At 44.0% G+C, this 26,630-nt stretch overlaps 1 protein-coding gene across 7 annotated transcripts in view; it reads right to left on the minus strand.

Moving 5' to 3' along the window:
• Nucleotides 1–26,167, minus strand: part of LOC132389174 (zinc finger protein 229-like) — a 42,221-nt gene extending 16,054 nt beyond the window's left edge. Inside the window, exons 1-5 of one of the 7 annotated variants that reach the window (XM_059961631.1) lie at nucleotides 26,029–26,167; nucleotides 24,053–24,207; nucleotides 22,132–22,242; nucleotides 21,229–21,396; nucleotides 7,775–10,448 (exon numbers count right to left, since the gene is read on the minus strand). In XM_059961631.1, coding sequence (XP_059817614.1) covers nucleotides 8,644–10,035 — 1,392 coding nt within the window. In that variant the 5' untranslated portion in view covers nucleotides 10,036–10,448; nucleotides 21,229–21,396; nucleotides 22,132–22,242; nucleotides 24,053–24,207; nucleotides 26,029–26,167 and the 3' untranslated portion in view covers nucleotides 7,775–8,643. Of the gene's footprint in view, nucleotides 1–7,774; nucleotides 10,449–21,228; nucleotides 21,397–22,131; nucleotides 23,513–24,052; nucleotides 24,212–25,432; nucleotides 25,463–26,028 lie in introns of those variants that run through there. The other 6 variants (XM_059961629.1, XM_059961632.1, XM_059961633.1 and 3 more) reach the window with 6 other exon arrangements.
• Between the last annotated feature and the right edge of the window lie 463 nt (nucleotides 26,168–26,630).

Genomic DNA, 26,630 nt, shown 5'->3' on the forward strand with positions numbered 1-26,630 from the left:
ATCCAGGTCATTTATAAAAGTCACGAAGGGTAGGGGTCCCAGAACCGATCCCTGAGGCAGACCACTGGTCACCGACCTCCATGCAGAATATGACCAGTATACAACCACTCTTTGTCTTCTGTGAGCAAGGCAGTTCTGGATGCACAAAGCAATGTGCCCTTGGATCCCATGCTTCCTTACTTTTTCAATCAGCCTTGCATGGGGTACCTTGTTGAAGATCATCTGAAAATCCAAGCAAACAACATACACTGCCTCTGCTTTATCTACCTTGCCTGTTATTTCCGCAAAGTATTCCAAGAGATTTGTCAGTCAAGATTTCCTTGAAGAAATCCCGCTGACTTTGGCCTACTTCATCATGTTTCCCCAATTACAGTACCCAAAAAACACACTCTTAGTACACTCTAACATCTTCCTGACCACTAAGGTCCTGACCACTAACTGTCCAATAATTTTCTTTCTTGTGCCCCCTCTCTTCTTAAAGAGTGGAGTGACATTTGCAAATTTCTGGTCCACCAGAACCGTTCTAAAATCTAGTGATTTGTGATAGATCATTACTCATCACTTGAAGAGGAAACTACGGGGGAACTTCTTCATTCAGAGGCTGGGAGAGTGTGCACCGAGCTGCCAGAGCAAGTGGCAGGGACGATTGAAATCTTTAAGAGAAGTTTCCTTAGGTCACCGGATGAGAAGCATATGGAGGGCTATGGTCCAGGTGGAAGTTGCTGGAGCTCGGAAGATTAATGCTTTAGCATGGACTGGACTGGCCGAATGGCTTTTTCCTGTGTTTTAGTGTTTTATGACTCCAATGCCTTCACAATCTCTTCAGCTACCTCTTTCTGAACTCCGCGGTGTCTTATCTACCTTCAGGCCTTTCAGCTTCAGAAACACCTTCTCTCCTTGGTAAAAGCATGTATCCTCACTTCTGTCCCAGGTGCTGCTGAATGTTTGGCATTTATGTAATAAATTTAATGACACAACTGTAGTGGGTGACTTCACTCTGCAGGAGGATTGGGAAAGTCAGATTGGCGTGAGATCGCAAAAGAGGGGATGTATTGAATGCTAACGAAATGGCTTTTTAGAGCAGCTGATGGTTGAGCCTACTCGGGGAACTGCTATCTTACATTGGGTGTTGTGTAATAACCCAGATCTTATCAGGCAGGTTAATGTAAAGGAACCATTAGAAGGCAGTGATCATAATATGATTTGAAGTCCTACTGCAATTTGTGAGGGAGAAGCACAGGTCACATGTGTAGTATCGCAATGGAATGAAAGGGAATTACAGAGGCGTGAGAGAGGTGATTCCCCAGGTGGATTGGAGGATGCTGGTGGAGATGACGCCAGAGCAGAAATGGCTGACGTTTCTGGGAATAGTTCATAATGTGCAGGATAGATATGTCCCACAGACGTAGTTCTCAAACAGCGGGGCTAGGCTATCGTGGCTGACAAAGGAAGTTAAGGACTGTATAAAAGCATATAAGGTATTAAAAGTGAATAGTAGGTTGGATATTGGGTAGCTTTTAATATCCAACAACAGGAAAATTTAAAACAAAAGCTATAAGGGGAAAGGTGAAATATGACAGCAAACTATACAATAATATCAACCAGTTATAAAATAAACGAAAGGGAGGTGAGAGTTGATATTGGACCACTGGAAAATGATGCTCACGGGGTACAAATGGGGAAGAGATGGTAGACTAACTTGATAGGTACTTTGCATCCGTCTTGTCTGTGGAAGACACCACCAGTGTGCCAGAGATCCATGAGTGTCAGGGAACAGGAGTGAGTGCCATTGCTATTACAAAGGAAAACGTTTGAGAACACAGGTTCTTGAAGTGGATAAGTCACCTGGACCAGATGGACTACATCTCAGAGTCCTGAGAGAGGTTGCTGGAGAGATAACAGATGCATTGGTCATGACACGTCAAGAATCACTTGATTCTGGCATGGTCCCGGAGGACAGGAAGATTGCAAATGCCAATCCACTCTTTGAGAAGGGAGGAAGGCAAAGTAAAGCAAATTATAGTCCAGTTAGCCTAATCTCAGTGGCTGGGAAAGTGTGGAGACATGATAACAGTTGAGGTTTTGGTGTACTAGGAGAGACTAATGATATAATGTCAAAGCCAGCTTGGTTCTATACAGGGAAATCTTGCCTGACAAGTCTGTTACAGATCTTCGAGGAAGTCATAAGCAGGATGGACAAACGAGAGACAGTGGATATCATTTACTTGGATTTTCAGAAAGCTTCTGATAAGGTGTCACACATGAAACTGCTTAACAGGATAAATGTCAGCAGTAATACTGGCACGGATAGAGGATTGGCTGACAGCCAAGAGGCAGAGAGTGGGAATAAAAGGGGCCTTTTCTGGTTGGCCAGCAGTGACTTGTGCTCTTCAGGGCTCAGTATTCGGACCGCTGCTTTTCACATTGTTTGTCAATGATTTGGATAATGGAACTGATGGCTTTGTGACAAGGTTTGTGGATGATACAAAGGTAGGTGGAGGCGATGGTAGTGCTGACGAAGCAATGCGATTGCAGCAGGACACAGACAAATTTGAAGAACGATCAAGAAAGTGGCAGACGGAATACAATATTGGGAAAAGTACGGTAGTACATTTCGGCAAAAGGAACAATAGTGAACTGTTATGTGATTGGGGAGAATGTTCAAGCCACAGAAGTACAGCAGGAAACGTGATGATGATGATGATGATGATGATGTCCTCGACTCAGGACTGACTCAGGGCAGCGTCGGGCATTTTCATGCCTTACAAGGCGCAAATCGGAAGGTTGTGTAGGGCGCTTCTCCTCACACAGACATTTCACAGTATTTTTCTTTATTTTATGAGGTCGAATTGCGAGCTCAACACTCAACCCGGCACGGATGGAAAGCGTACTCGGGAGAGGACCGACTGTATTCAAACCCGGGAAACTCCGTTACGGAGTCCGGCGCTGACGTCACTACGACACCAGGACCTTGGGCAAGACTCCCAGAAGATTAACTTCCGGGTTGAGTCTGTGGTAAAGAAGGCAAATACAATGCTGGCTTTATTTAAAGTGAAGTAGAATATATCAGCAAGGAGATAATGCTGATACTTTACAAGACACTCCTCAGGCCGCAAGTCAGAACATAAGAAATGGGAGCAGGAGTCGGCCATTGGCCCATTGAGTATGTCCCGCCATGCAATAAGATCATGGCTGATCCGTCAGGAAACTCAGCTGCATCTACCTGCCTTTTCCCTATAACCCTTCATTACCTTATTCTGCAAAAACCTATCGAACTCTATCTTAAATATACTTCGTGAGGAAACCTCAACTGCTTCCCTGGACAGAGAATTCCACAGATTTACCATTCTGTGGGAAAAGCAGTTTCCCCTCATCTCCGTCCTAACTCTTCTCTCCTGACTCTTGAGGCAATGTCCCCGAGTTCTACTCTCATCTACCAATGGAAACAACTTTCCTACTATCTTATCTATCCCTTTCAAAATTCTGGGTATTTCTATAAGATTCCCTCTCATTCTTCTGAACCCCAGAGAGAAAAGTCCCAGGCGACTCAATCCCTCCTCATCCCTGGAATCAAACTGTTTCACCTTCTCTGCATTGCCTCCAAAGCCAGTACTATATATCCTTCCTCGAGTACGGAGACCAGAACTGGACACAGTACTCCAGGTGCGGCCTCACCTGTACCCTGTATAGTGGCAGCATTACCTCCCTGCTCTTGAATTCAATCCCTCTACCAATGAAGGCTAACATTCCGTTAGTTAGAGTATGCGGGACTTCTATCTTAGAAAATGTGTGTTATCATTGGAGAGAGTCCAGTGGATCTTCAAGAAGACGATTTCGGGAATGAAGGGGTTAAGCATGAGAAGCGTTTGCCAGCTTTGGGCCTGTACTCCTGCACTGACTTATGTTTAGTAAATGTGGGTGGAGGGTGTTCAGAAGCTGCAGAAGGCTGTAAATCTCGTCACCTCCATCTTGGGTACGAGACTACAAAGAATCCAGGACATCTTCAGGAAGCGGTATCACAGAAAGGCAGCGTCCATTATAAAGGACCTCCAACACCCAGGACATGCCCTTTCCTCACTGTTACCATCAGGTAAGAGATACAGAAGCCTGAAGGCGCACACTCAGTGATTCAGGAAAAGCTTCTTCCCCTCTGCCATCCGATTCCTGAATGGACTTTGAAAGCTTTGGACACTCTTCAATATACAGTATTTCTGTTTTTACACATTTTAATAATCTATTCATCACACATAATTGATTTACTTGTTGATTATTGTTTTAATTAATTTATTATTATTATTATCTATGTCAGAATCTGTATTGCATTGAACTGCTGCTGCTGTCAACAAATTTCACGCCAAATGCCGGTGATAATAAACCTCATCCTGAATATTGAATCTCACTGAAACCCACCGAATGTGGAAAGGTCCAGATAGGGTGGATGAGGAGAGGCCTTTTCCTATGGTGGGGGTAGCCATAACAGAGGGCACAGCCTGAAAGCGGAGGAGCAACCTTTTAGAGCAGTTAAGGAGGATTTTATTTAGTCAGAGAGCAGTGAATCTGTGGAATTCTCTGACACAGTTGGCGGTGGGGGCCAAGTCTGTGGGTACATTTCAGGCAAAAGCTAATAGTTTATGGATCATTCGAGGCATTACAGGATATGCCGAGGAGACAGGTGCATGGGGTTGAGTGAGAACCGGGATCAGTCATGATAGAACGGCGGAGCAGACTCAATAGAGCTGAATGGCCTAATTTTGCTCCTATGTCTTATAGTATTATTCTGCATGTGTCTTACACAGTGAAGATTGACACAAAATACTTGTTACATTCGGCCGCGATTTCTTTGCTTTATTACTAACACGCCAGCATCATCTTCCAGTGGTACAATAGCAACTCTTCCCTCTCTTTTACTCTTTATATATCTGAACAACTTTTGATACCTGATATTATTGGATCACTTACCGTAATTTTTCATCATGTCTCTCCTGTGTGTGTGAATGTGAGTGTTTTTTTTTGTTGTCTCCTGTTGGTTATGTAAAAGATTTCCAATCCTCTCACTTCCTACTGTTTTCTTGCTATATTGCATGACCCTGCTTTTGCTTTTATCAAAAACAGGAGAAAATCTGTGGATGCTGGGAATCCAAGCAACTCATACACAAAATGCTGGAGGAACCTGGGAGGCCAGGCAGCATATATGGGAAATAGCAAACAGTCGACGTTTCGGGCCGAGACCCTTCATCAGGACTGGGAACAAAAAAGATGAGCCGTCAGAGGAAGCAGTGTGGGGGTTGGAGGGGTGGAAGATGTGGTAGGTGATGGGTGAAACTGGGAGAGGGGGAGCAGTGAAGGAAAAATCTTTGGATTGTATTTCCTTAACGATTCTCGAAAGATCAATGCTAATGCCTCCACATCACTTCAGCCACCTCTTTTGGATCTCAGGGGTGTACACCATCTGGTCCAGGTGACCTATTTACCTTCAGACCATCTCTGTATCCCAAAGAACCTTCTCCCGTGTAACGTAACTTTACACATTCTGACCACTGACATCTGGGACTTCCATATCCCTGCCAGTGTCTTCGAGAGATAAGAGTGACATACAAGACTTATTCAGTTCATCTGCCATCACCATGCAGCCCCACCCCATTTCTAACTCTCCAGCATCATTTTTCAGTGGTCCGATATCCACTGCAGCCTCTCTTTTACAATATATGTACCTGAAGAAAACTTTGGTATCCTCTTTAATATTGCGGGCTAGCTCATCTATGTGATCCATCTTTCCCTTCTTAATTATTTTAGTTGCATTCTGTTTGTTTTTAAAAGCTTCCCAATTCTCTAACTTCCTAATAATTTTTGCTCTGTGCCCTCTCCTTGGTTTTTACATTGTCTTTGGTTTCTCTTATCAGCCACGGTTTTGACACTTTACCTTTAGAATACTACTTGCTCTTTGTGATGTGCATATACCCTATGCCTCGCAAACTGCTTCCAGAAATTCCAGCCATTGCTGTTTTGTTTTCATCCCTGCCCGTGTTCTTTTCAAATCAATTTTGACCAATTCTTCCCTCTTGCTCTCTTGTTATTAATTTTAAACAAACATAAATGAAACATGAATACAAAGTGTTTGAGAGTACATAATTAATAGTGTAAAGACATTAATATATATAATAATAAAAATAGATAACCTCCCAAACTCACAACATTGATGAACAAAGAAATAAAAAGAAAAAAAGATAAAAAAAAAACACTAACCAACATGGGCCATTCAATAATGTTAAGTACGTATACAGTAGTGCCAGTAACTCCGAACCTCCATCCAAATAATTAAAGATAATGTAAGTAAGGTTTAGGAAAAGACAATTCAACTCATATGAAAATGTTTCATCATTTCCATCGAAGTACGTCTTTATGTCATCAGGGACGCACCTTCTGAATTCTTCAATTAAAACCAACTCTCTCAAGCTGTTAAAATCCTCATTTACATGTTCAGATGTGCACCAGCAGTCAAAACACACAAATTTCTCATAAGCAAATTCTGTATGTCTGGTTCATAGATTTCTTCAAATTTCTAAACTTTTGCCTGTCTGCTTCTGGGACCAACCCGTAAGCTTTGAGCACAGCCTGTTTTTCACTACGTCATAATATGTGGTCATAATGCGTGACCATGTGGTTAAGGTGGTGAACTAGCGATCTGAAGATCATGAGTTCAAGCCTCAGCCGAGGCAGCTTGTGTGTCCTTGAGCAAAACACTGAATCACACACTGCTCCTGCATATTTATAGCCCAGTGGCGATGATTGGGGCAGTATAAATAAGTAAATAATCAGCTGCTTCAGCTACTGTCAAAGCAGAATAGGCTTGCTAAGCCTTCCCTTTAATTAAACTTTGTAAGAGAATTTTCTGTCTGTTTTTTTGCCTTTCCAGCCTGAAACTGCCTCTGCCTTTCCGGAGCCTCCATCTTCAATTTTTCTAACTTCTACTGGAGCTCAAGCCCACGATGTTTACTTTCAGGAAACACCTCCAACTCCTCCACTTTAAACACACCCTCAGATACATAATGTTCAGCTGTTATCCTCTGCATCACTGCCCTCCTCATTGTCAATTTCACCTCAGCAAGTATTAACGTTCTAGCAATACTCAACAACTCAGTCCTTCTGGTGTCCTCTAATGCCTGAGAGGTTCACACTTCCAGATATCTATCAACATCCATTGCTGCTGATTTTCCACACACAAATTAATCAAAAGGGATTTCCCCAATGAAATCCATATTAAATTAATCCTTAAATTTGTTCATATCCCAGACGCAGGCCCCATTTTGTTAGAAACCATAACGCTTTAGAAATGAACCAGCAGCAACAGACTACTCCCAGTGGCCATACATTTTAATTCCATGTCCCATTCCCACTCTGATATGTCTATCCATGGCCTCCTTTACTGTCAAAATTAATCCAAACTCAGGTTGGAGGAACAACACTTTATATACCGGCTGGGTAGCCTCCAACCTGATGGCATGAACATTGACCTCTAACTTCGATTAATGCCCCTCTTCCCCTTCTTACCCCATCACTGACATATTTAATTGTTTGCCTGTTTTCCATGTCTCTCTGGTGCTTCCCCCCCACCTTTCTTTCTCCCGAGGCCTCCTGTCCGATGATTCGTTCCCATCTCCAGCACTGTATCACTTTCGCCAATCACCTTTCCAGCTCTTAGCTTCATCCCACCCCCTCCGGTCTTCTCCTATCATTTCTCATTTCACCCTCCCCCCACCACTTTCAAATCTCTAAGTATCTTTCCTTTCAGTTAGTCCTGATGAAGGGTCTCAGCCTGAAATATTGACAGTTCTTCTCCTTATAGATACTGCCTGGCCTGCTGTTTTCCACCAGCATTTTGTGTGTGTTGTTTGAATTTCCAGCATCTGCAATTTCCTCGTGAGTGTTATGTGTATAAATATAACTCGCAAACTATTGAGCTCGGGGGAGACAAGGGTTGGAGTCTTGAGATGGTAAAGTATGAAAGTTCAGTTCAACCGCAGAATAGGTGACGAGAGAGATATTTGTAATCCAGGGTAAATGTTGAGAGAAGGCAATTATGTCGTATTCCACAGGTTCCATGGTGGTAAAATGAGACCAACAGTCGCTGTAGATTTTATCTGTCATCCTTCTAAATCCACAAACTAATTATCACCCGAAGTGACTTATCATGAGGGGTATCGTCTTCAAATGAATTACCACACCACAGCCAGGCAAGGGTTAACACATAAGTGGTCTCTGCAGGATAAACCAAATCAGATCCACTCCTACGGATCAAATGAGATGACAACCACACATTTGAGTACGGTGAATCGATAATTAGCCCACCCTTGTGGGCAAAGGAAAGTTCCAAACAGTGGCCCTTGGCCACTAGTTCCCTGGTTTTGATTCTTCCATTTTTCCTCCTTCGTCTCAGTCTGACTCTGAGTGTCTGTGTCCTCGGTTAAAACTAAACAAGCTGCACGCAATGTAAACAAGCTGCAAGTCAGACACATTTGCCTTCTTAATCTCTCTCTCTCTCCACAGCAAACAAAACCTAGGGATTCATAACAATGGCCACTCCCCATTCTAAGCTGACAGGTGTGCCAGTAGGTGGGATGACTGAGTGAATCCTTTCCCACATTCTCAGCAGGTGAATGGCCTCTCTCTAGTGTGAACTCGTTGGTGTGCCAGTAGGGTAGATGACTGAGTGAATCCCTTCCCACAGACTGAGCAGGTGAACTGCTTCTCCGCAGTGTGAATTCGCTGATGACTCTTTAGGGTGAATGACCGAGTGAATCCCTTCCCACAGACTGAGCAGGTGAACGGCTTCTCCCCAGTGTGAACTCGCTGATGTGCCTGTAGGGCAGATGACTGACTGAATCCCTTCTCACAGACTGAGCAGGTGAACGGCTTCTCCCCAGTGTGAACTCGCTGATGTACCAGTAGGGTAGATGACAGAGTGAATCCTTTCCCACAGACTGAGCAGGTGAACGGCTTCTCCCCAGTGTGAACTCGCTGATGTACCAGTAGGGTAGATGACAGAGTGAATCCTTTCCCACAGACTGAGCAGGTGAACGGCTTCTCCCCAGTGTGAACTCGCTGATGTACCAGTAGGGTAGATGACTGAGTGAATCCTTTCCCACAGACTGAGCAGGTGAACGGCTTCCCCCCAGTGTGAATTTGCTGATGTACCAGGAGGTTAGATGACTGAGTGAATCCTTTCCCACAGACTGAGCAGGTGAACGGCTTCTCCCCAGTGTGAATTTGCTGATGTACCAGGAGGGTAGATGACTCAGTGAATCCTTTCCCACAGACTGAGCAGGTGAACGGCCTCTCCCCAGTGCGAACTCGCTGGTGTCTCTGTAGGCTGAATAAATTAGTGAATGTCTGCCCACAGACTGAGCAGGTGAACGGCCTCTCCCCAGTGTGAACTCGCTGATGTCTCTGTAGGCTGAATAAATTAGTGAATGTCTGCCCACAGACTGAGCAGGTGAACGGCCTCTCCCCAGTGTGAACTCGCTGATGATTCCATAGGTTGGATAAATGAGTGAAGCTCTTCCCACAGACTGAGCAGGTGAATGGCCTCTCCCCAGTGTGAACTCGCTGATGTCTCTGTAGGTTGGATGACTGAGTGAATCCCTTTCCACAGACTGAGCAGGTGAACAGCTTCTCCCCAGTGTGAACTCGCTGATGTCTCTGTAGGTTGGATGACTGAGTGAATCCTTTCCCACAGACTGAGCAGGGGAATGGCTTCTCCTCAGTGTGAACCCACTGGTGAGCCATTAGGTCAAATGACTGAGTGAATCCCTTCCCACAGACTGAGCAGGTGAATGGCTTCTCCCCAGTATGAACTCGCTGATGTCTCTGTAGGTTGGATGACTGAGTGAATCCCTTTCCACAGACTGAGCAGGTGAAAGGCTTCTCCCCAGAGTGAACTCGCTGATGTACCAGTAGGGTAGATGACTGAGTGAATCCTTTCCCACAGACTGAGCAGGTGAACGGCTTCTCCCCAGTGTGAACCCACTGGTGAGCCATTAGGTCAGACGACCGAGTGAATCCTTTCCCAGAAATTCAGCAGATGACCAGCCTCTGCCCGGTGTGGTGTGAACTGATTGGTGTTTTCACAGGTGGGAAGACCGACTGAACCCCTTCTCACACACAGAACAGGTGAATGGCCTTGTCCAGTGTGTGAACCTGCTGATCTAACTTCAATTGTGATAACTGAGTGAATCCATTCCCACTGTCTGAGCAGGTGAAAGGCCTTTCTCCTGTGTAAATTACAGGTGTGACAGTTGGTCAAATGACCGAGTGAATCCCTCCCCACAGTCTGAGCAGGAAGGATGGTCAATTGGATCCCTTGCTCCACTTTTTAAATATCTAGACAGAGACAACAAAACAGGTGTGCCGTGTTTGAGCTTCCTGGAGACGAATTCCTTCTCAGTTTTAACCTGTAAAAAGATTTACAAAATCCATCAATGGGTGTAGGACAACATTTCAGATGAGATTACTTGAGTTGCCAAGGTTTCATCTGGTATCACACTGTTACAGTGAGGTTCAACACAAGTGGAACAGAGAAATCATCTCCTGACTGGTCAGAGTGATGGTATCTGGAATGACCATCAATTCCCTGATGCTCTTCCTGTCTCTATAAGAATGGGGCATTTCTGCCGTCTCCTGGCTCAGTTTGACTCTCTCCGTTGGTATTATTCCCTGTTCCTGCTGAGCAGCATGGGTTCTTCGCCCCACAGTAACTGAAACACTCTCACACAAATAGTCTTTCTTGACGTGTATTGGAGTGTTATATATTGGAGTATAAATTTTGCTGAACCAAAACTATGCAGTCAGCTTTGACTTGCTATTTGCTATGCATGTACCGAGAATGAAATCTTAGGAATGTAGAAGACAAAGGTGTGTTAATGAGAGGTAGCTAAGAGATGTAGATTAGTTTGGTCAAGTTTTGAAGCTTGCTATTTTGCTATGCATGTATCCAATTTAGTAGAATGAAATCTTAGGAATGTAGAAGACAAAGGTGTGTTAATGAGGGGTAGCTGAGAGATGAAGATTAGAACATGATTAAATCAATTGGTAGAAACAATGGTGGCAAGATGTACGTGTAGTACATGTGATACGCAACTATAGATTGATTACATATGCTAATACAACTGGACAAGTACTATAAAAAATGCTGTGTCTGAGGATCGGGGGAGGGGGGGCAATCAGCGACTAGCTCAATGACTGTCTCAGCTTTGATTTGCAAATTAAAATTTAACCCTTCTTGAAGAATCTTCTGCGTCTCCTGGTCATTTGTGAGGCACGAAAAACCACGACATAATTGGCGTCAGGAACAGGACCGGAAATAGACCCGCAGAAAGGAAACGGCAGATTGTGGATGCTTCCCAGCCCTCTGGGGATCCCCACAAGGCTAACAGAATTAAGGATGCACCCAAACAAAAGGTAAGCGCTTTTTGCGACAATTTGGACTAAGAATTCGGTTGGCTTTGGGGAGGTCTTGGAGTCTCTGAAGTGTGGAACCACTGCCGAAGGGTCTCTCCGGTCCAAAGAATCTGGCAGAGTTGGGGGTTAACAGAGGAGGCTCAGAGGATTGATCAAGAACACTGCAGTGAGGGTAAGTACAAATAATTTAATAAGACGTTAAGAAAAAGTCCACGTGGTGTTGGTAGATCACTGTAGGTACCGCTTCGTACGAAACGAAGGGCTGAACAGGCAGGGAAAGGAAATTAGACTAGGCGTAGAATTAGAGTAAATTTAGTTAAGAAAAAGTCCACGTGGTGTTAGACTAGGAAGAAAAACTCCACATGGTGTTAGACTAGGCGTAGAATTAGAGTAAATTTAGTTAAGAAAAAGTCCATGTGGTGTTAGACAAGGCGTAGAATTAAAGTAAATAATATTATCCAGTAAACAAACTGTGAATCTCTGAAATACCTTAAAAAGAGAGAATAACCTGACAGGTAAAGGAATGGCAGTAGAGATTCTGAGCAAAAAATTCCTGTTAATTAAATATGAGATCACAAAAACTTCAGAAAAATGGGGAAAAGAACCAAAGACCTGGCCACAAAGTGGCCAAGAGAAGGAAAGTTTGATGTAAGCTTGTGCAAAGATATGGAAGGACTAATTAAAAAATTACAAACCAAAAGATAAATCTAAGCAAAGAGGACAAAAAAGAGAACGAGAAATGGAAGTGCAAAAACTCTTCAGAATGGAGGGGGAAAGGCTGAGGGGGACAGGCAGAATATTGATTACAAGCGAGGAAGACACTAAGGTGCCGGAGAAACACCAGAGAGAGAGGAGGGTACGGTGAGAAGCTGGCTTCAGCTCCGTACCCGGATGCGAAAGAAACAGAAAAGCCCCCTCACTATAATGCGGAAGGAACCCCTAAGCAGTGCCCCCTGCTGACGAGAATGGTAAACATGCAGGGAGAAGTACAGGTTTGGGATAATGAGGAGGAAAAAAAAAACAATACGAGAAGGAAAAAGCGGCGATATGGAAAGAGATACAGGCAGAAAGGATAAAGATAGAACAGGCAAAGAGAGAAATGGGAGAAGAGATTGAACGGATGAAATACTTGAGAGAGGAAAAGGAGAATGAGGAGTATCGGTTATTCTATAGAAATAAACAGACTAGAAAAGAAAGTAGCTCATCAGAACAGGAAGAAAGAGAAGGTGACTCATTGGAGGAGCAAGAGTTAAGCAGAGAGAGAGAGGATGCGAGAATTTGGGGGAAGAGGGAGGAGGCATAAGCCTAGAAGGGCAGATGGAGGCGGTAGAGGAACAACTTGCAGAAGTAGAGAGAGAGCTAGATAAGTTACTCAGAGGGGATTGTCAGGAGAGATGCGAAAAATACTCTAGGGGCCAACCAAGTATAGAATCAAGACAGAAAGGAAGGACTCCACAGGGAGACCAAGGGAAGAAGAGGACCCCAGAGACATTTGTGTGGGAGGCAGTACAGACATACCCTGAGACAGATGGGGAGTCAGGCGAGGAGGAGAGCCAGGTCAGGTGGGAAGAAGGAGGAAGAATGATGCCTTTGTTAGTTAAAGGATCAGGACAAGTGCAGTATATCCCTTTGGGATCCCAGGACCTAGAAGGGCTGAAAACCACTCTGCCCAATCTACATGAAGGAGCAGGGAAATGGATTAGAGCCTTTGAAGAAGAAACAGCAGGACGATTATTGGCTATGGGAGATTTGAAGGCACTGTTGATAAGGTTGATGGGAACCTCCAAATTTAACAAACTAATGGAAATGGCTGGCATAGTAAACTCGAACGACCCAAGAACTGATGGAGATGGGTTTGAAAGAGTGAGGCAGAGGGTATGGCAGGCTTTACCCACCCAAACTGGACCCCAAATCCTTAAAAGGGGATCCACTGGGAGACACTGAAAACCCAGCAGCCTACGTCCAAAACCAGTTGAAAAGGTGAAGACTGGAGACTGAACAAGAGGTGGAGAATAGCTTATTTATGACCTCACTGTTCCGACATAACATTTTGGATGCAATGCCTCGACAAGTAAAATCCAAACTGGAGGAAGTGGTTGGGCTGACGTCAATGACCCCACAAGTATTTAGAGACCACATAGTCCATGCGGTTGAGAAATACCGGAAAGACAAACGAAGGTTGGCTGAGCAGCAGGAAGTGGTGCAAAGAATGTTAATACAAATGCAGCTTGAAGAACTCAAAAAGAAGGAAAAAGAGAAAAACAAAAAGTTGCTGCCAGCAACCACCGGTTCGAGGACAGCCATCGAACTGGACAAAGCACTGCTATATGGAGGGACCGATCATACTGTAAGACAAGGGCTGGAAAACCCCATGCCAATAATCATCTTTGGAGGAGCATTCCCACAAATGCCCTATCAGGAACAGACTAAATTCAAGCAGCCCAGACAGGACTGGAAGTCCCAAGGAGGGAGGCAGAGGAGCTATGGGCTGAGGGGACCAGTGAAGAGACAGGGGGAAAGAGAGGTAGAGAGATTGTGCTGGGTATGCAATCAGCCAGGTCACATGAGAAGAGATTGTCTGTTTACACCATGGCCTGTCACACACCAGCAGGAACTGATAAGGGAACTAAAGTTTAGTCAAGGACAAGCCCCCACAGGCCCAAGCGGACCTGCAAACCCCTATGCGAGGTATTAGGGGTGCCCCGAGATCTTGAGTGGGAAGGGACATTACCCAATGATAAGGGAGGCAGATGAGGAACCCATTGTTCAGGTTATGTTAGAAGGACAACTGACACCAATGATGATAGATACTGGAGCCACGTACACTTGTGTACAGCCACAGTCTGCCCTTCACCTTCCCATGTCAGGAAAGTTTATTAAGACGGTAGGGTTCTCGGGGAAAACACAGTTGACACAGTGCACGGCTCCAGTGCGGTTGAGAATGGGAAATAAAGAAATTGTTTTGCCGGTGCCAGTATTTAAAGGAACTCCAATTAATTTGTTAGGCAGAGATGCCTTATTGAAATTGGAATTAAAATTAGATTGTACTAGAAATGGGCTGAGTGAGGAAAGAGCAGGGGCTCAATTGATAGTGCGAGAAGACAAGAAGGCTAATGTCTTTTGGATAGGAGACATCGCAGATCAGATTCAGGAAACCTGGGAGAAATGGAAAAAGGGCGCCCAAATCTGAGCTGCATTGTACAGTGATTTTTGACAAGACTCAGAACAGGGAGTTCGAGGAGAGATGGCAACTGGAGGCATCTACCCAACAGCACCTGGAAGGGGAGGCTGTGATAATTGGAAAGCAAGGGGCAGCTTTACAAGTTAAGTGGAACACCTTATTAGAAAAATGCTACAGGATACCGGAGGCTGTGCCCCACATAACGTTGTTGGTAAACAAGGGATATCAGTCTAAAGACTTAGGACCCTTAGTTAAGAGTGCTGAAACCGTAACAGTGTGGAGGAAAATCACGCCCGAGGTGTGGGTATCAGAAGACGCCAATTGCATTAAAATAATGGTAAGTGTAGATATGGTAGGGACAGTGAGAGAGGTCGAAATAACTCCCCAACCAGACCTGCCCTTGCTGGGAAAGGATACAGGCCAGCAGAAAGATAAAAGGTTATATGAGTTGCCGTCTATTTTGTGGTCACAGCCTGACAAGGACGTAGGGAAAATAAAAACAGCTCGTCCGGTGGAAATAAGGCTGAAAAAAGGAGCAATTCCACCCAGGAGACCACAATACCCACTAAGACCAGAAGCAGAAGAGGGAATAGCATCGACAGTGCAGGGATTGCTTGAAATAGGGGTGCTTAAAAGAACAAACAGTCCATGTAATACCCCGTTGCTGCCAGTCTTAAAAGCAGATAAATCTAAGTGGAGATTGGTGCATGATTTGCGAGCGGTAAATGATGTGGTAGAGGACTGGCCAGCGGTAGTCCCCAACCCACACACGCTTTTGACTAATGTCCTACCAGAAGCAAGTTACTTTTCAGTGATTGATTTGTGTTCGGCTTTCTTCAGCATTCCTCTAGCCGACCAGTGTCAGTATCTGTTTGCATTTACTTACAGAGGTGCTCAGTATACCTATACCAGAATGCCGCAAGGATTTAAACATTCACCACACATTTTTAATCAGGTGTTGAAGGCAGACCTAGAGGGCATGCCATTGGAAAGTACATTGTTACGGTATGTGGATGACCTGTTGATTTGCTCCCACAGTAAGGAACAGTGTGAGCAGGACACTATAACTCTGTTAGAGAAGCTGGCATACGGAGGACATAAAGTATCCAAAAAGAAACTGCAATTTTGCACACAGCAAGTGGAGCACCTAGGCAGGGTAATATCCAAGGGAGTGAAGGCGAGAGCACCAGATCAGATTGAGGCAATAACTAAGGCCCCCAAACCCCAGACTGTAGGGCAGATGATGACGTTTTTGGGAATGGCAGGGTACAGCTCAGATTGGACAGGAGAATACGCTGAGATTGTGGCACCTTTGGGAAAGATAATGAAAGAAGCAGGGCATACAAATTTGAAGAACGGCTTACAGTGGAATGGAGAGGCGGAGATTGCTTTCAATACTATTAAGCAGGAATTGCAGTCAGCACCAGCATTAGCTTTGCCTGACTACGAGAAGGTCTTTCATTTGTATGTATCCAACCGACAGGAGGGTTATGTCACAGCGGTTTTAACACAAGAGACAGGCACAGGAAAAGCAAAACAGCCGATAGCAGACTACAGTACGAGACTAGATGAGGTGGCTCAGGGGTATCCACCCTGTTATCAGGGATTGGCGGCGCTGTACTATGCATATGAAAAGGCGTCACCTGTCACCCTGGGCTATCCTGTGACTCTGTCCACACACCACAAAGTAGCATAATTGTTGGAAAGTGGGAAATTTGTGCTAACGCCAGCCAGGATAGCAGTGGATCAGATGCTATTGACATTTCCTGACATATCTATACAGAGATGCACTACCAGTAATATAGCCGATTTTGTCCCTTTGGACTATGATGGAGAACCCCATGATTGTGTAGGGAAGACAATGGCATTTGCCAAATTGAGTGCAGATTGACGGTCAGAACCTCTAGAGGATGCAGATAAAAAGGTTCTGTTCATAGATGGCTCTTGTTATAGGGATTATGATGGAAATCATGCTGGGTTCTCGGTAGTACAGCAGGATCAGTGGAGGTATAAGATTATTAGGATGGAGTCCTGTCTCCAACCATGTTCCGTCCAACTAGCGGAAATCAAAGCCCTGACAGCTGCGTGTGAAATGATGGAAGGTGAGAAAGTAGACATCTGTACTGATTCTGCATATGCTCATGGAGTTTGCCATTTGTTCGAGGCAGTGCGGAAGCAGAGAGGTTTTAAAAAAAGTAGCGGAGATCCCATACAACATTGTCAGCAAATTCTCGACTTAATAAAAGCTATAATGAAACCTAAAGCATTGGCTATAGTAAAACGTCAGGCACATAAAAAGGAAAATGATGTAATAACAAAGGGAAATCAAGCTGTGGACGAGGCAGCCAGAAAAGCATCTGGGTGAACATCTGCTGTCATTGCCTCCCAGGTAAGCCTAACTCCAGAACCCGAGGTAGAGGACCTAATTGAAATACAAGGTAAGGCAACTTTGGCAGAACAGACAATGTGGAGACGGAAGGGGAGCCAAGCAGAACCCAGAAGGCTTGTGGAGCACAGAAGACGGTTTGTTGGTAGTGCCCACCCCTCTACTGACGATTCTGATTTCAGAAGCGCATGGGATGGACCATTGTGCATTGGGGGAAGTGATAAAGAAAATAAAGGATGGTTTTTGGTCACCTCATTTACAGGCTTCAGTGGACGTTGTCTTGTCACAGTGCGAGGTATGCGCACAGGATAATGTTCGGAAGGGAATTACAACCCCAATAGGTCACATTCCTGTACCTGAGGGACCATTTAAACATCTAGTGATTGATTACATAGATATGATAAAGACAGCGAGAGGGAAAAGATACATGCTGGTAGTAATCGATCGATTTAGCAGATGGGTGGAGGCGGTACCTTCAAGAGCTCAAGGGGCAAAGACAGTGGTAAAATTTCTGACAAATGAAGTGATCCCAAGGTTTGAAATACCTACAGAATTTAGCTTTGACAATGGTTCAGCTTTTATCCAGAAAGTGGTCAAATTGGTACTACAGGCACTGAGGATAAAGCAAAGATTTGGATATGTATACCACCCTCAGTCACAGGGCATGGTAGAGAGAATTAATGGAACCCTGAAAGCCAAACTAAATAAAATTTGTGCAGACACTAAACTTAATTGGGTTGATGCTTTACCGTTAGCATTGATGAGTTACCGCATGCAAACTAATCGAATGACATGCCTGACACTGCATGAGATTGCTGCAGGCTGGGAAGCTATCATACCTGTGATAGGGGTCAGCAAAAATGTTGAATGGATAAACTATATATACTATAATCAGCAGAGATTCATCAACTACACCGATGATGCACTGGCGGCCTTAGGGCAACAGCTAGATGCAACTACCAGGATGGCGTGGCAAAACAGACAGGTACTGGATTGGCTTTTGGCAGAAAAAGGGGGTGTGTGTGTAATGTTTGGAGAACAATGCTGCACTTTCATACCGAACAATACTAGCCCAGAAGGGTCTTTCACCAGAGCAATGAATAAACTAAAGTATCTGCGGTTGGAGGTCAAACAGAATGCAGGATTTGAACATCAGTTCTTTGGTTGGTTGGAAAGTAGACTCGGAGCATGGGGAGCATGGCTGACTAAAATTGCAATAACTGTCAGTATTAATTGTTGAGCTGTGCGCTTGTGCTGTGCTGTTTTCTTCCTTGTCTCAAATCTCTTGTAGTGCGTGCTGCAACCAAACAATTTCCGATGCTCGTGGCAATTACTGAAGCAAGCTTAGTGGAGAAAGAAACACCGAAAATGTATCGTTACAGCCTGCAACACCTGCAGGATGAACAAGAGCAAAACGACAGTGTGGGAGTAGATTGTAAGGGCTTCAGAGTCTTTTTCCCTGTCTCAGGTACAAGGGGACAGGTTTTTGGCTCAGCGGCCCAGGGTAGCAGGGAGAGAATACTTTGAGGTCTTGGCGCAGAAAATTATAGTTTACCCGAGATTTGGGAATAAATGCTTGAGTTTATTGAGGCTTTTGTGCGCGGACTCTTAGTCTTCTTTCTCTGTGCGAGAAAGGGGGGATATATTGGAGTATTGGAGTATAAAAATATTATGGAGTATAAAACTTGTATCATTTGCTGTGTAACTAGTCAGTTTGCTATGCATGTCAATTTAGTAGAATGAAGTCTCAGGAATGTAGAAGACAATGGTGTGTTAATGAGAGGTAGCTAAAGAAATGTAGATTAGAACATTGCTCAGTTCTGAGTTTATTATTTGCTGTGCATGTACTCAATTTGGTAGGAGACTGAAGTCTTAGGAATGTAGAAGACAATGGTATGTTAATGAGAGGTAGCTAAGAGATGTAGATTAGAACATGATTAAGCCAATTGATAGGAACAATAGGGACATGATGCATGTGTAGTACGTGTAATATGCAACTATAGATCGATTACATATGCTAATACAACTGGACAAATACTATAAAAAATGCTGTGTCCAGAGATCGGTGGGCAATCAGCGACTAGCTCAATGACTGTCTCAGCTTTGATTTGCAAATTAAAGTTTAACCCTTCTTGAAGAATCTTCTGCGTTTCCTGGTCATTTGTAAGGCACAAAAAACCACAACATAATTACCCCACAGGGGAAAACAGGGTTGTCACCAGCTGAAATCATTTCTGGACGGCCCATGAGGACACCCTGGGAGCAAAGTCTCAGGATTAAAAGCAAAGTGAATAAGAATAAGGAACCTTGGTTCTCGATGGATATTGGAACTGATGAAGAAGGAGAGAGATGTATGACATGTATAAGAAACAGGGATCGGTACTTGAGGAGTATACAAAAAGTAAGAAAATACTTAAGAAAGAAATCAGGAGGGCTAAAAGAAGACATGAGGTTGCTTTGGCAGTCGGGGTGAAGGATAATCAAGAGCTTCTACAAGTATGTTAAGTGCAAAAGGATAGTAAGGGATAAAATTGGTCCTATTGAAGATCAGAGTTGTCGGCTATTTATGGAACCAAAAGAAATGGGGGAGATCTTAAATGTTTTTTTTTGCACCTGTATTTACAAAGGAAACTTGCATGGAGTCAATGGAAATAAGGCAAACAATTCGTGAGGTCATGGAACCTTTTCAGATAGAAGAGGAGCTTGCTATCTTGAGGCAAGTCAGAGTAGATAAATCTCCAGGACCTGACAAGGTATTTTCTTGGACTTTGAAGGAGACCAGTGTTGAAATTGCAGGGGCCCTGGCAGATATATTTTAAATTTCGTTACCTACGGGAGAGGTGCCAGAGGATTTGAGGATAGCTCATGTTGTTCTGTTTTATAAAAAAGGCTCTAAAAGTAATTCAGGAAATTATTGGCCAGTAAGTTTCACATTGGTAGTGGGTAAATTATTGGAAGGAGTATCAAGAGATAGGATCTACAAGCATTTAGATAGACAGGAACCTATTAGGGTGAGTCAACATGGCTTTATGTGTGGTAGGTCATGTTTAACAAATCTATTAGAGGTTTTTGAGGAGGTTACAAGGAAAGTGGATGAAGGCAGGGCAGTGGATGTTGTCTGTATGGACTTCAGTAAGGACTTTGACAAAGTCCCGCATTGGAGGTTAGTTACGAAGATTCAGTCACTAGGTATACATGGTAAGGTAGTAAATTTGATTAGACATTGGTTCAATGGGAGAAGTCAGAGAGTGGTAGTGGAGGATAGCTTCTCTGAGTGGTGGCCTGTGACTAGTGGTGTGCCACAGGGATCAGTGCTGGGTCCATTGTTATTTACCATCTATATCAATGATCTGGATGATAATTTGGTAAATTTGATCAGCAAATTTGCTGATGATACAAGGATTGGAGGAGTAGTGGACAGTGAAGAACGTTTTCAATGCTTGCAGAGGGATCTGGACCAGCTAGAAAAATGGGCTGAAAAATGGCAGATGCAGTTTAATACAGACATGTGTGAGGTATTGCACTTTGGAAGGAAAAAACAAAGTAGAACATACAGGGTAAATGGTAGGGCACTGAGGAGTGCACAAGAACAGAAGGATCTAGGAATACTGATACAAAATTCCCTAAAAGTGGTGTCACAGCTAGATAGGGTAGTAAAGAGAGCTTTTAGTACATTGGCCTTTATGAATCAAAGTATTGAGTATAGGAGTTGGAATGTTATGGTGAGATTGTATAAGGCATTGGTGAGGCCGAATTTGGAGTATTGTATGCAGTTTTAGTCACCGAATTACAGGAAGGATAGTAATAAGGTTAAAAGAGTGCAGAGAAGGTTTATGAGGATGTTGACAGGACTTGAGAACTGAGTTGCAGAGAAAGTTTGAACAGGTTAAGACTTTATTCCTTGGAGCATAGAAGAATGAGCGGAGACTTCATAGAGGTATATAAAATTATGATGGGTATAGATAGAGTGAATGCAAGCAGGCTTTATCCACTGAGGCTAGGGGAGAAAAAAACCAGAGGACAGGGGTTAAGGGTGAAGGGCGAAAAGTTTAAAGGGAACATTGTGAGGGCTTCTTCACAACTGGTTCTGACAGAGGTATAACTGGTTCTTCTGGGCACATTCAGTCTCACTCCCAACCATTTCCTACCTTCCTTTGTACAGGTATGTAATGTCTAAAGGACCAGTGTTTGAGTAAATGAGACTCACCAAACTTTCTCCTGACTGAATCACTGGAATCTTCGAGTCAAATGGGTTCTCTCCAGTTGATGCTCTCAGTCCTCGGGCTGGTTCACTTGTTGCTGTTCCCACGTCCTCAGTCGTGGTTTGCTTCCAGTTGCGGTTTTTCTTCCAATAAATCTCTCACCACAGGTCTAACTTTAACCACAGAGATAATGAAGCACATTAACAATAAAAAGGAGAACCAAACATTTCTGCTTAATGTTACTCTGAACAGCACTCACTGACAGTTAAACACTGAAGGCAGATTTAATGATCTCTGTGAACCATCTTTTATTTTCCCTCACATGTTACAGAATGATATGGGATAAGAAGGAGCCATCATTCAATCATGGTAAGATATATGACACAGGAACAGAATTAGGTGATTCAATCCATCTGGTCTGCCCACCATTCAACCAGGGCTGATTTTTATTCCAACATATTCCTGTCTTCCTCCAGTAACACTGAAGCTACTTAGCAATCATGAATATATTAATCTTTGTCATAAATATACCCAAATGGCATCCTCAACCAACCTCTACGGCAAAAAATTCCACAGATCAGACATCTTTTAGCCAAAATTTTTTTCTTATCTCAGTTTTAAAGAGAAGTATCTTTATTCTGAGACTGTGCTGTCAGATCACAGACTCTGTCTAATGGAAACCTCCCCTCCCTTTCCAGTGTATACAGGCTTTTCAGCATTTGGTACGTTTACTTAACCATACATCCTTCCACTACCACCACCGTCCCTCTGAACTCCATTGCGCACAGGCCCAGACCCATCAAATGCTACTCATACATAAAGCTGATCATTCCTGAGATTGTTCATGTAAACCTCATTAGCAACAACTGTACTGAACACATTTCCAGCAATAACAGACAAAATGGTACCAGATAATTGACAGGGAAAAGCTGTGCTTTCTTTACTGATGTCCTATCACAGGACGAGTCATTTCCATTTCCAGGTTAAATCAGGTCCATTTCAGGAAGTACAAATCAGTCCTGGGTGAATGTAATAAAAAGAAACTGGAATTACCAGAAACACTCAGCGGGTAAGGAACAGCTGTGGGATCTACAATTCAGGTTAATAACGTTTCATCAGAATGACTTCAAACATTTTCAGATTTTAGTGCAGATCTCCAGCAACTTGAAATTCTGCTTGATTTCCACCGATTTTACTTGGATCAGAAACTGATATCCCAGGACCCAACCTCACAGAGTCACACAGCTGAATCTGCCACTCACCGACCCTGAGAGTCTCTTGTACTCGAGTCCCGTGGTTAGTGACGTTTCCTGGGGTTAAACCCATTGCTACTGGTCATCTATGTCAATAATTTAGTTGAGAAAGTACAGGGTATGGGTAGAGAGTTTGCAGCAAGTTCAAACAATTACTTTTTTTGAAAGACAGTCAGTATAAACACTCCCCTCTCTTTCCCTCTCCCCACTCAGAACTGACCAAAAGCGACTTCAGAAGATGCAAGAGTAACCACTGTGAGGGAATGGGAGTGGTTTCAAAGGGCTGGGCTGCTGGAAGCACATTACCAGACCTGGAGTGATTGCAACTGGGTCTGACAGAGGCATAGCTGGATCTTCAGGGCACATTCAGTCTCACTCCAACTATTTCCTACCTTCCTTTGTACAGGTATGTAATGTCAATGTGTGTTATGTGGTAAACACTTGTGAGAAGGGATACTCTGTGGAAATCACTGTCAGTAATACTTTGTGTGTTGGGTCTGGATTGGGAGTACCTTGCGGAATCTACCTGTGTGTCAACCCTTGCCTGGGTGGTCATTCCCTTTGCAGATAGTACCCCTGTGATAAGCGACTTTTAGTGATAATTCGTATGTGGATTTAGAACGACGACGGATAAGACCTACGGCGACTGTTTTCCTGTTTTACCACTGTGGAGTTTATGGAATTCAACGTAATTGCCTTCTCCCGACATTCACCTTCGATTACCAATATCTCTCTCTCGTCATTGATTCTGTGTATGAACTGAACTTTCATACTTCACCATCTCAAGACTTAAAGCTTGGTATTCCCTGAGCTCATTGGTTTGGGAGTTATATTTACACCTATGTGTACTCGTAACACCTTTAACTTTTGGTTATTGTGCTTAATTTGTTATATAATAAGTAGATACAAATGGTTTTAACATCAAAGAAGGTAAAAGGGTTAACACTTCGTTAAAAAAATAGCAGCCTGTTTTTCTGACAGAAACTGCTGATGATCAACAGATGTGCTAAGCCATGCTGAGCCATATTTCTTCTTGAGGGTAGCGAGCTACGGTTTCAGGTTGCTTATCTCCTTGTGCAATCATGTGTAGAGATAGGACAACTTCAGTCTGTTCTGTGTGTGCACGCCATTATGACTGTTTTGTAATTTGTCTTTAGGGGCTGTCATGCAGTAAGTAGCTTTGGCTCCAGCCTGTCTTGGGTGGGGAGTATCTGGATGGATATATCTGGGGTGTAAGGGGAATTGTTGGTCAGTTAGTGGATTGGGTGGGAACAATCATCAATTGTTCCTGTTTGAGCGAGTAACTGAGTAAGCCCCGGGTACTTGGAATAAAGAGTTTGTACTTATACGGTCTCTGAGAGACTTTCTCCGGATTCGATTTCCACAGATTGGGAGTGGTTTTAAAGGGCTGGGCTGCTGGAAGCACTGTACCAGACCTGCAGTGATTGCAATTGGGTCTGACAGAGGCATAACTGGTTCTTCTGGGCACATTCAGTTTCACTCCAGCTATGTCCTACCTTCCCTTGTACAGGTATGTGATGTCTAAAGGACCAGTGTTTGAGAGAATGAGACTCACCAAACTTTCTCCTGACTGAATCTCCGAGTCAGATGGGTTCTCTCCAGTTGATGCTCTCAGTCCTCGGGCTGGTTCACTTGTTGCTGTTCCCTCGTCTTCAGTCGTGGTTTGCTTCCAGTTGCGGTTTTTCTTCCAATAAACCTCGCACCGCAGGTCTATCTTTAACCAGAGAGACAATGAAGCACATTAACAATAAAAAGGAGAACCAAACATTTCTGCTTAATGTTACTCTGAACAAATCTCACTGAAATTTAAACATTGAAGGCAATACAGTAATGATCTCAGTGAACAATCGGTTATTGTCCCTCACATGACACAAAACGATATGGGATATGAAGGAGCCATCATTCAGTCATGGTAAGACACAAGGAACAGAATTAGGTGATTTGATCCATCTGATCTGATCCACCACTCAAACATGGTTGATTTTTATTCCAACACCATATTCTTGCCTTCCTCCTGTAACCCTGTAGCTACTTAGCAATCTTGAATATATTAATCTCCGTCATAAATATACCCAAATGGCAGCCTCAGGCAAACTCTGTGGCAACAAATTCCACACTTCAGACACCTTTTGGCAAAAAAAGTTTCTCAAATGAATTTTAATGGGAAGCACCTTTATTCTGAGACCATGCTGTCAGATCACAGACTCTCTGTCTAATGGAAACATCCTCTCCATGTCTACTGTATCCAGGCTTTTCAGTATCCCTCCACCACCCCCACCGTCCCTCTGAACTCCAGGTCCAGAACCATCAAATGCTCCTCATACATAAAGCCGATCATTCCTGAGATTATTCATGTGAACCTCATTAGCAACAACTGCACTGAACACATTCCCAGGAATAACAGACAAACTGGTACCACGATAATTGACAGTGAAAAGTTGTGCTTCCTTTACTGATGCACTATCACAAAATGAGTCATTTCCATTTCCAGGTTAAATCAGGTCCATTTCAGGAAATATAAACCAGTCCAGAGTGAACGTAATAAATAGAAGCTGGAATTACCAGAAACGCTCAGCAGGTAAGGAACAGCTGCGGGGAGAGGAACAAACTTTACAATTCAGGTTAATGACGTTTTGTCAGAATGATGTCAAACATTTAGTTTTTAGTGCAGATCTCCAGCAACTTGAGATTCTGTTTGATTTCCACCGAATGACAGACTGGTGACAGTGAGGGGTGGGGGAATTTCCAAACACAGTTTGAACGCCAGACTCACGGGTCTATTTCTATTGTTGTAAACACGGAAAAGCCGGTCCGGAGACGTCAGAACACACCAGAGCTACTGAATTAATGATACATACTACTGTATAAAAGATTCAAAAAATGACAAAGTTAGAAGAAACAACAAGAACCTTGTCATATATGCTTTGACCCTCACCAAATTTTTATCAACACACCATAGAAAGATTCCCATCCGGACACTTCACGCTTTGCATGGTAACTGCTCCGCCCGTGAATGTGAGGAACGGCAGAGACATTTGGATACAGATCAGCACATCACAGAAAACATTCTCACCCCGAGACTTCACGGCGCCTTGATAACGCAGGCAGTAAAATCAAAGATCCCCACAACCTGGGACGTTCTCCTTTCTCACCCACCCCAGTCCGGGAGAAGACACAACAGCCATAAAGCTCCAAGACAAATGTGAGGAGCCTCAGGAAACGAGGCGAGTTCGGGCAAGTTAATGGGACCAAGTGGGCAAAATCACACCACGTGATCTGGCGTTACAAAGCGGAGGGCGGGGCGAATCTGCGGCACACAGCCTCACGTGACCTGTCGGCGGGACTTCCATTTAAATTCTGCGGAAACGGACAGCCTGGGCTCCTGGTTTGGATCGTTCAATGCAGATTAAGTGAAGTCGACACATTTCTGACGAGCCCGGATAGTTGGGAAACAAATGAGTTCCTGGTCCTCAGTTCGGGACTCACGGCCAACATCGGATCTCCCCGCTCGGGATCGGTCTCAATACTCACCGATGGGAAAGTGATATCTTCGGCCCGCAGACAGTGATCCCGACGGAAGAGACGAAAGTCTTTCCCGATCACACAGCCGACACACTTCAGCTGTGAGCGGAGAGGATAACACCGTCCACCCGGAGACTCTGAACATGCGCGAAGAGATTGTTACATCATCGGGAGGCGGGGCCTCGGAAGATGCTGCCCATCTGCGGTTAAATGGGAGGGGCAAACGGGATCACGTGCCGGCATTGGTGGACCGCCCCCCAGGCAGAGATTCCAGCTACACATTAGTCTGTGGAAAGAAGCAAACTTGCCGCTCACATCTCCTCTCACCTTAAATGTATTAGACATTTCAACCCCCAGGAAAAATATATCGTCTGTCCACTCTGTATATTCATCTCGTAAACTTATAAGCGTCCACCCAGTCTAACCCCAGCCTGCGCCGCTCTGGAGAAAACAACACAAGTTTATACAACCTCTCGTTATAGCTCATGCCCTCTAATCCAGGCAATATCCTGGTAAAACGCTTCTGCGCCCTCTCCAAAGCCCCGACATCCTTCCGAGAATGGGGGAGACCAGAAATGTATGAAACACTCCAGATGTGGTCTATTTAGTTT

This window comes from Hypanus sabinus, unplaced genomic scaffold (assembly GCF_030144855.1).
Source record: "Hypanus sabinus isolate sHypSab1 unplaced genomic scaffold, sHypSab1.hap1 scaffold_489, whole genome shotgun sequence".
Lineage (NCBI taxonomy): Eukaryota > Metazoa > Chordata > Chondrichthyes > Myliobatiformes > Dasyatidae > Hypanus > Hypanus sabinus.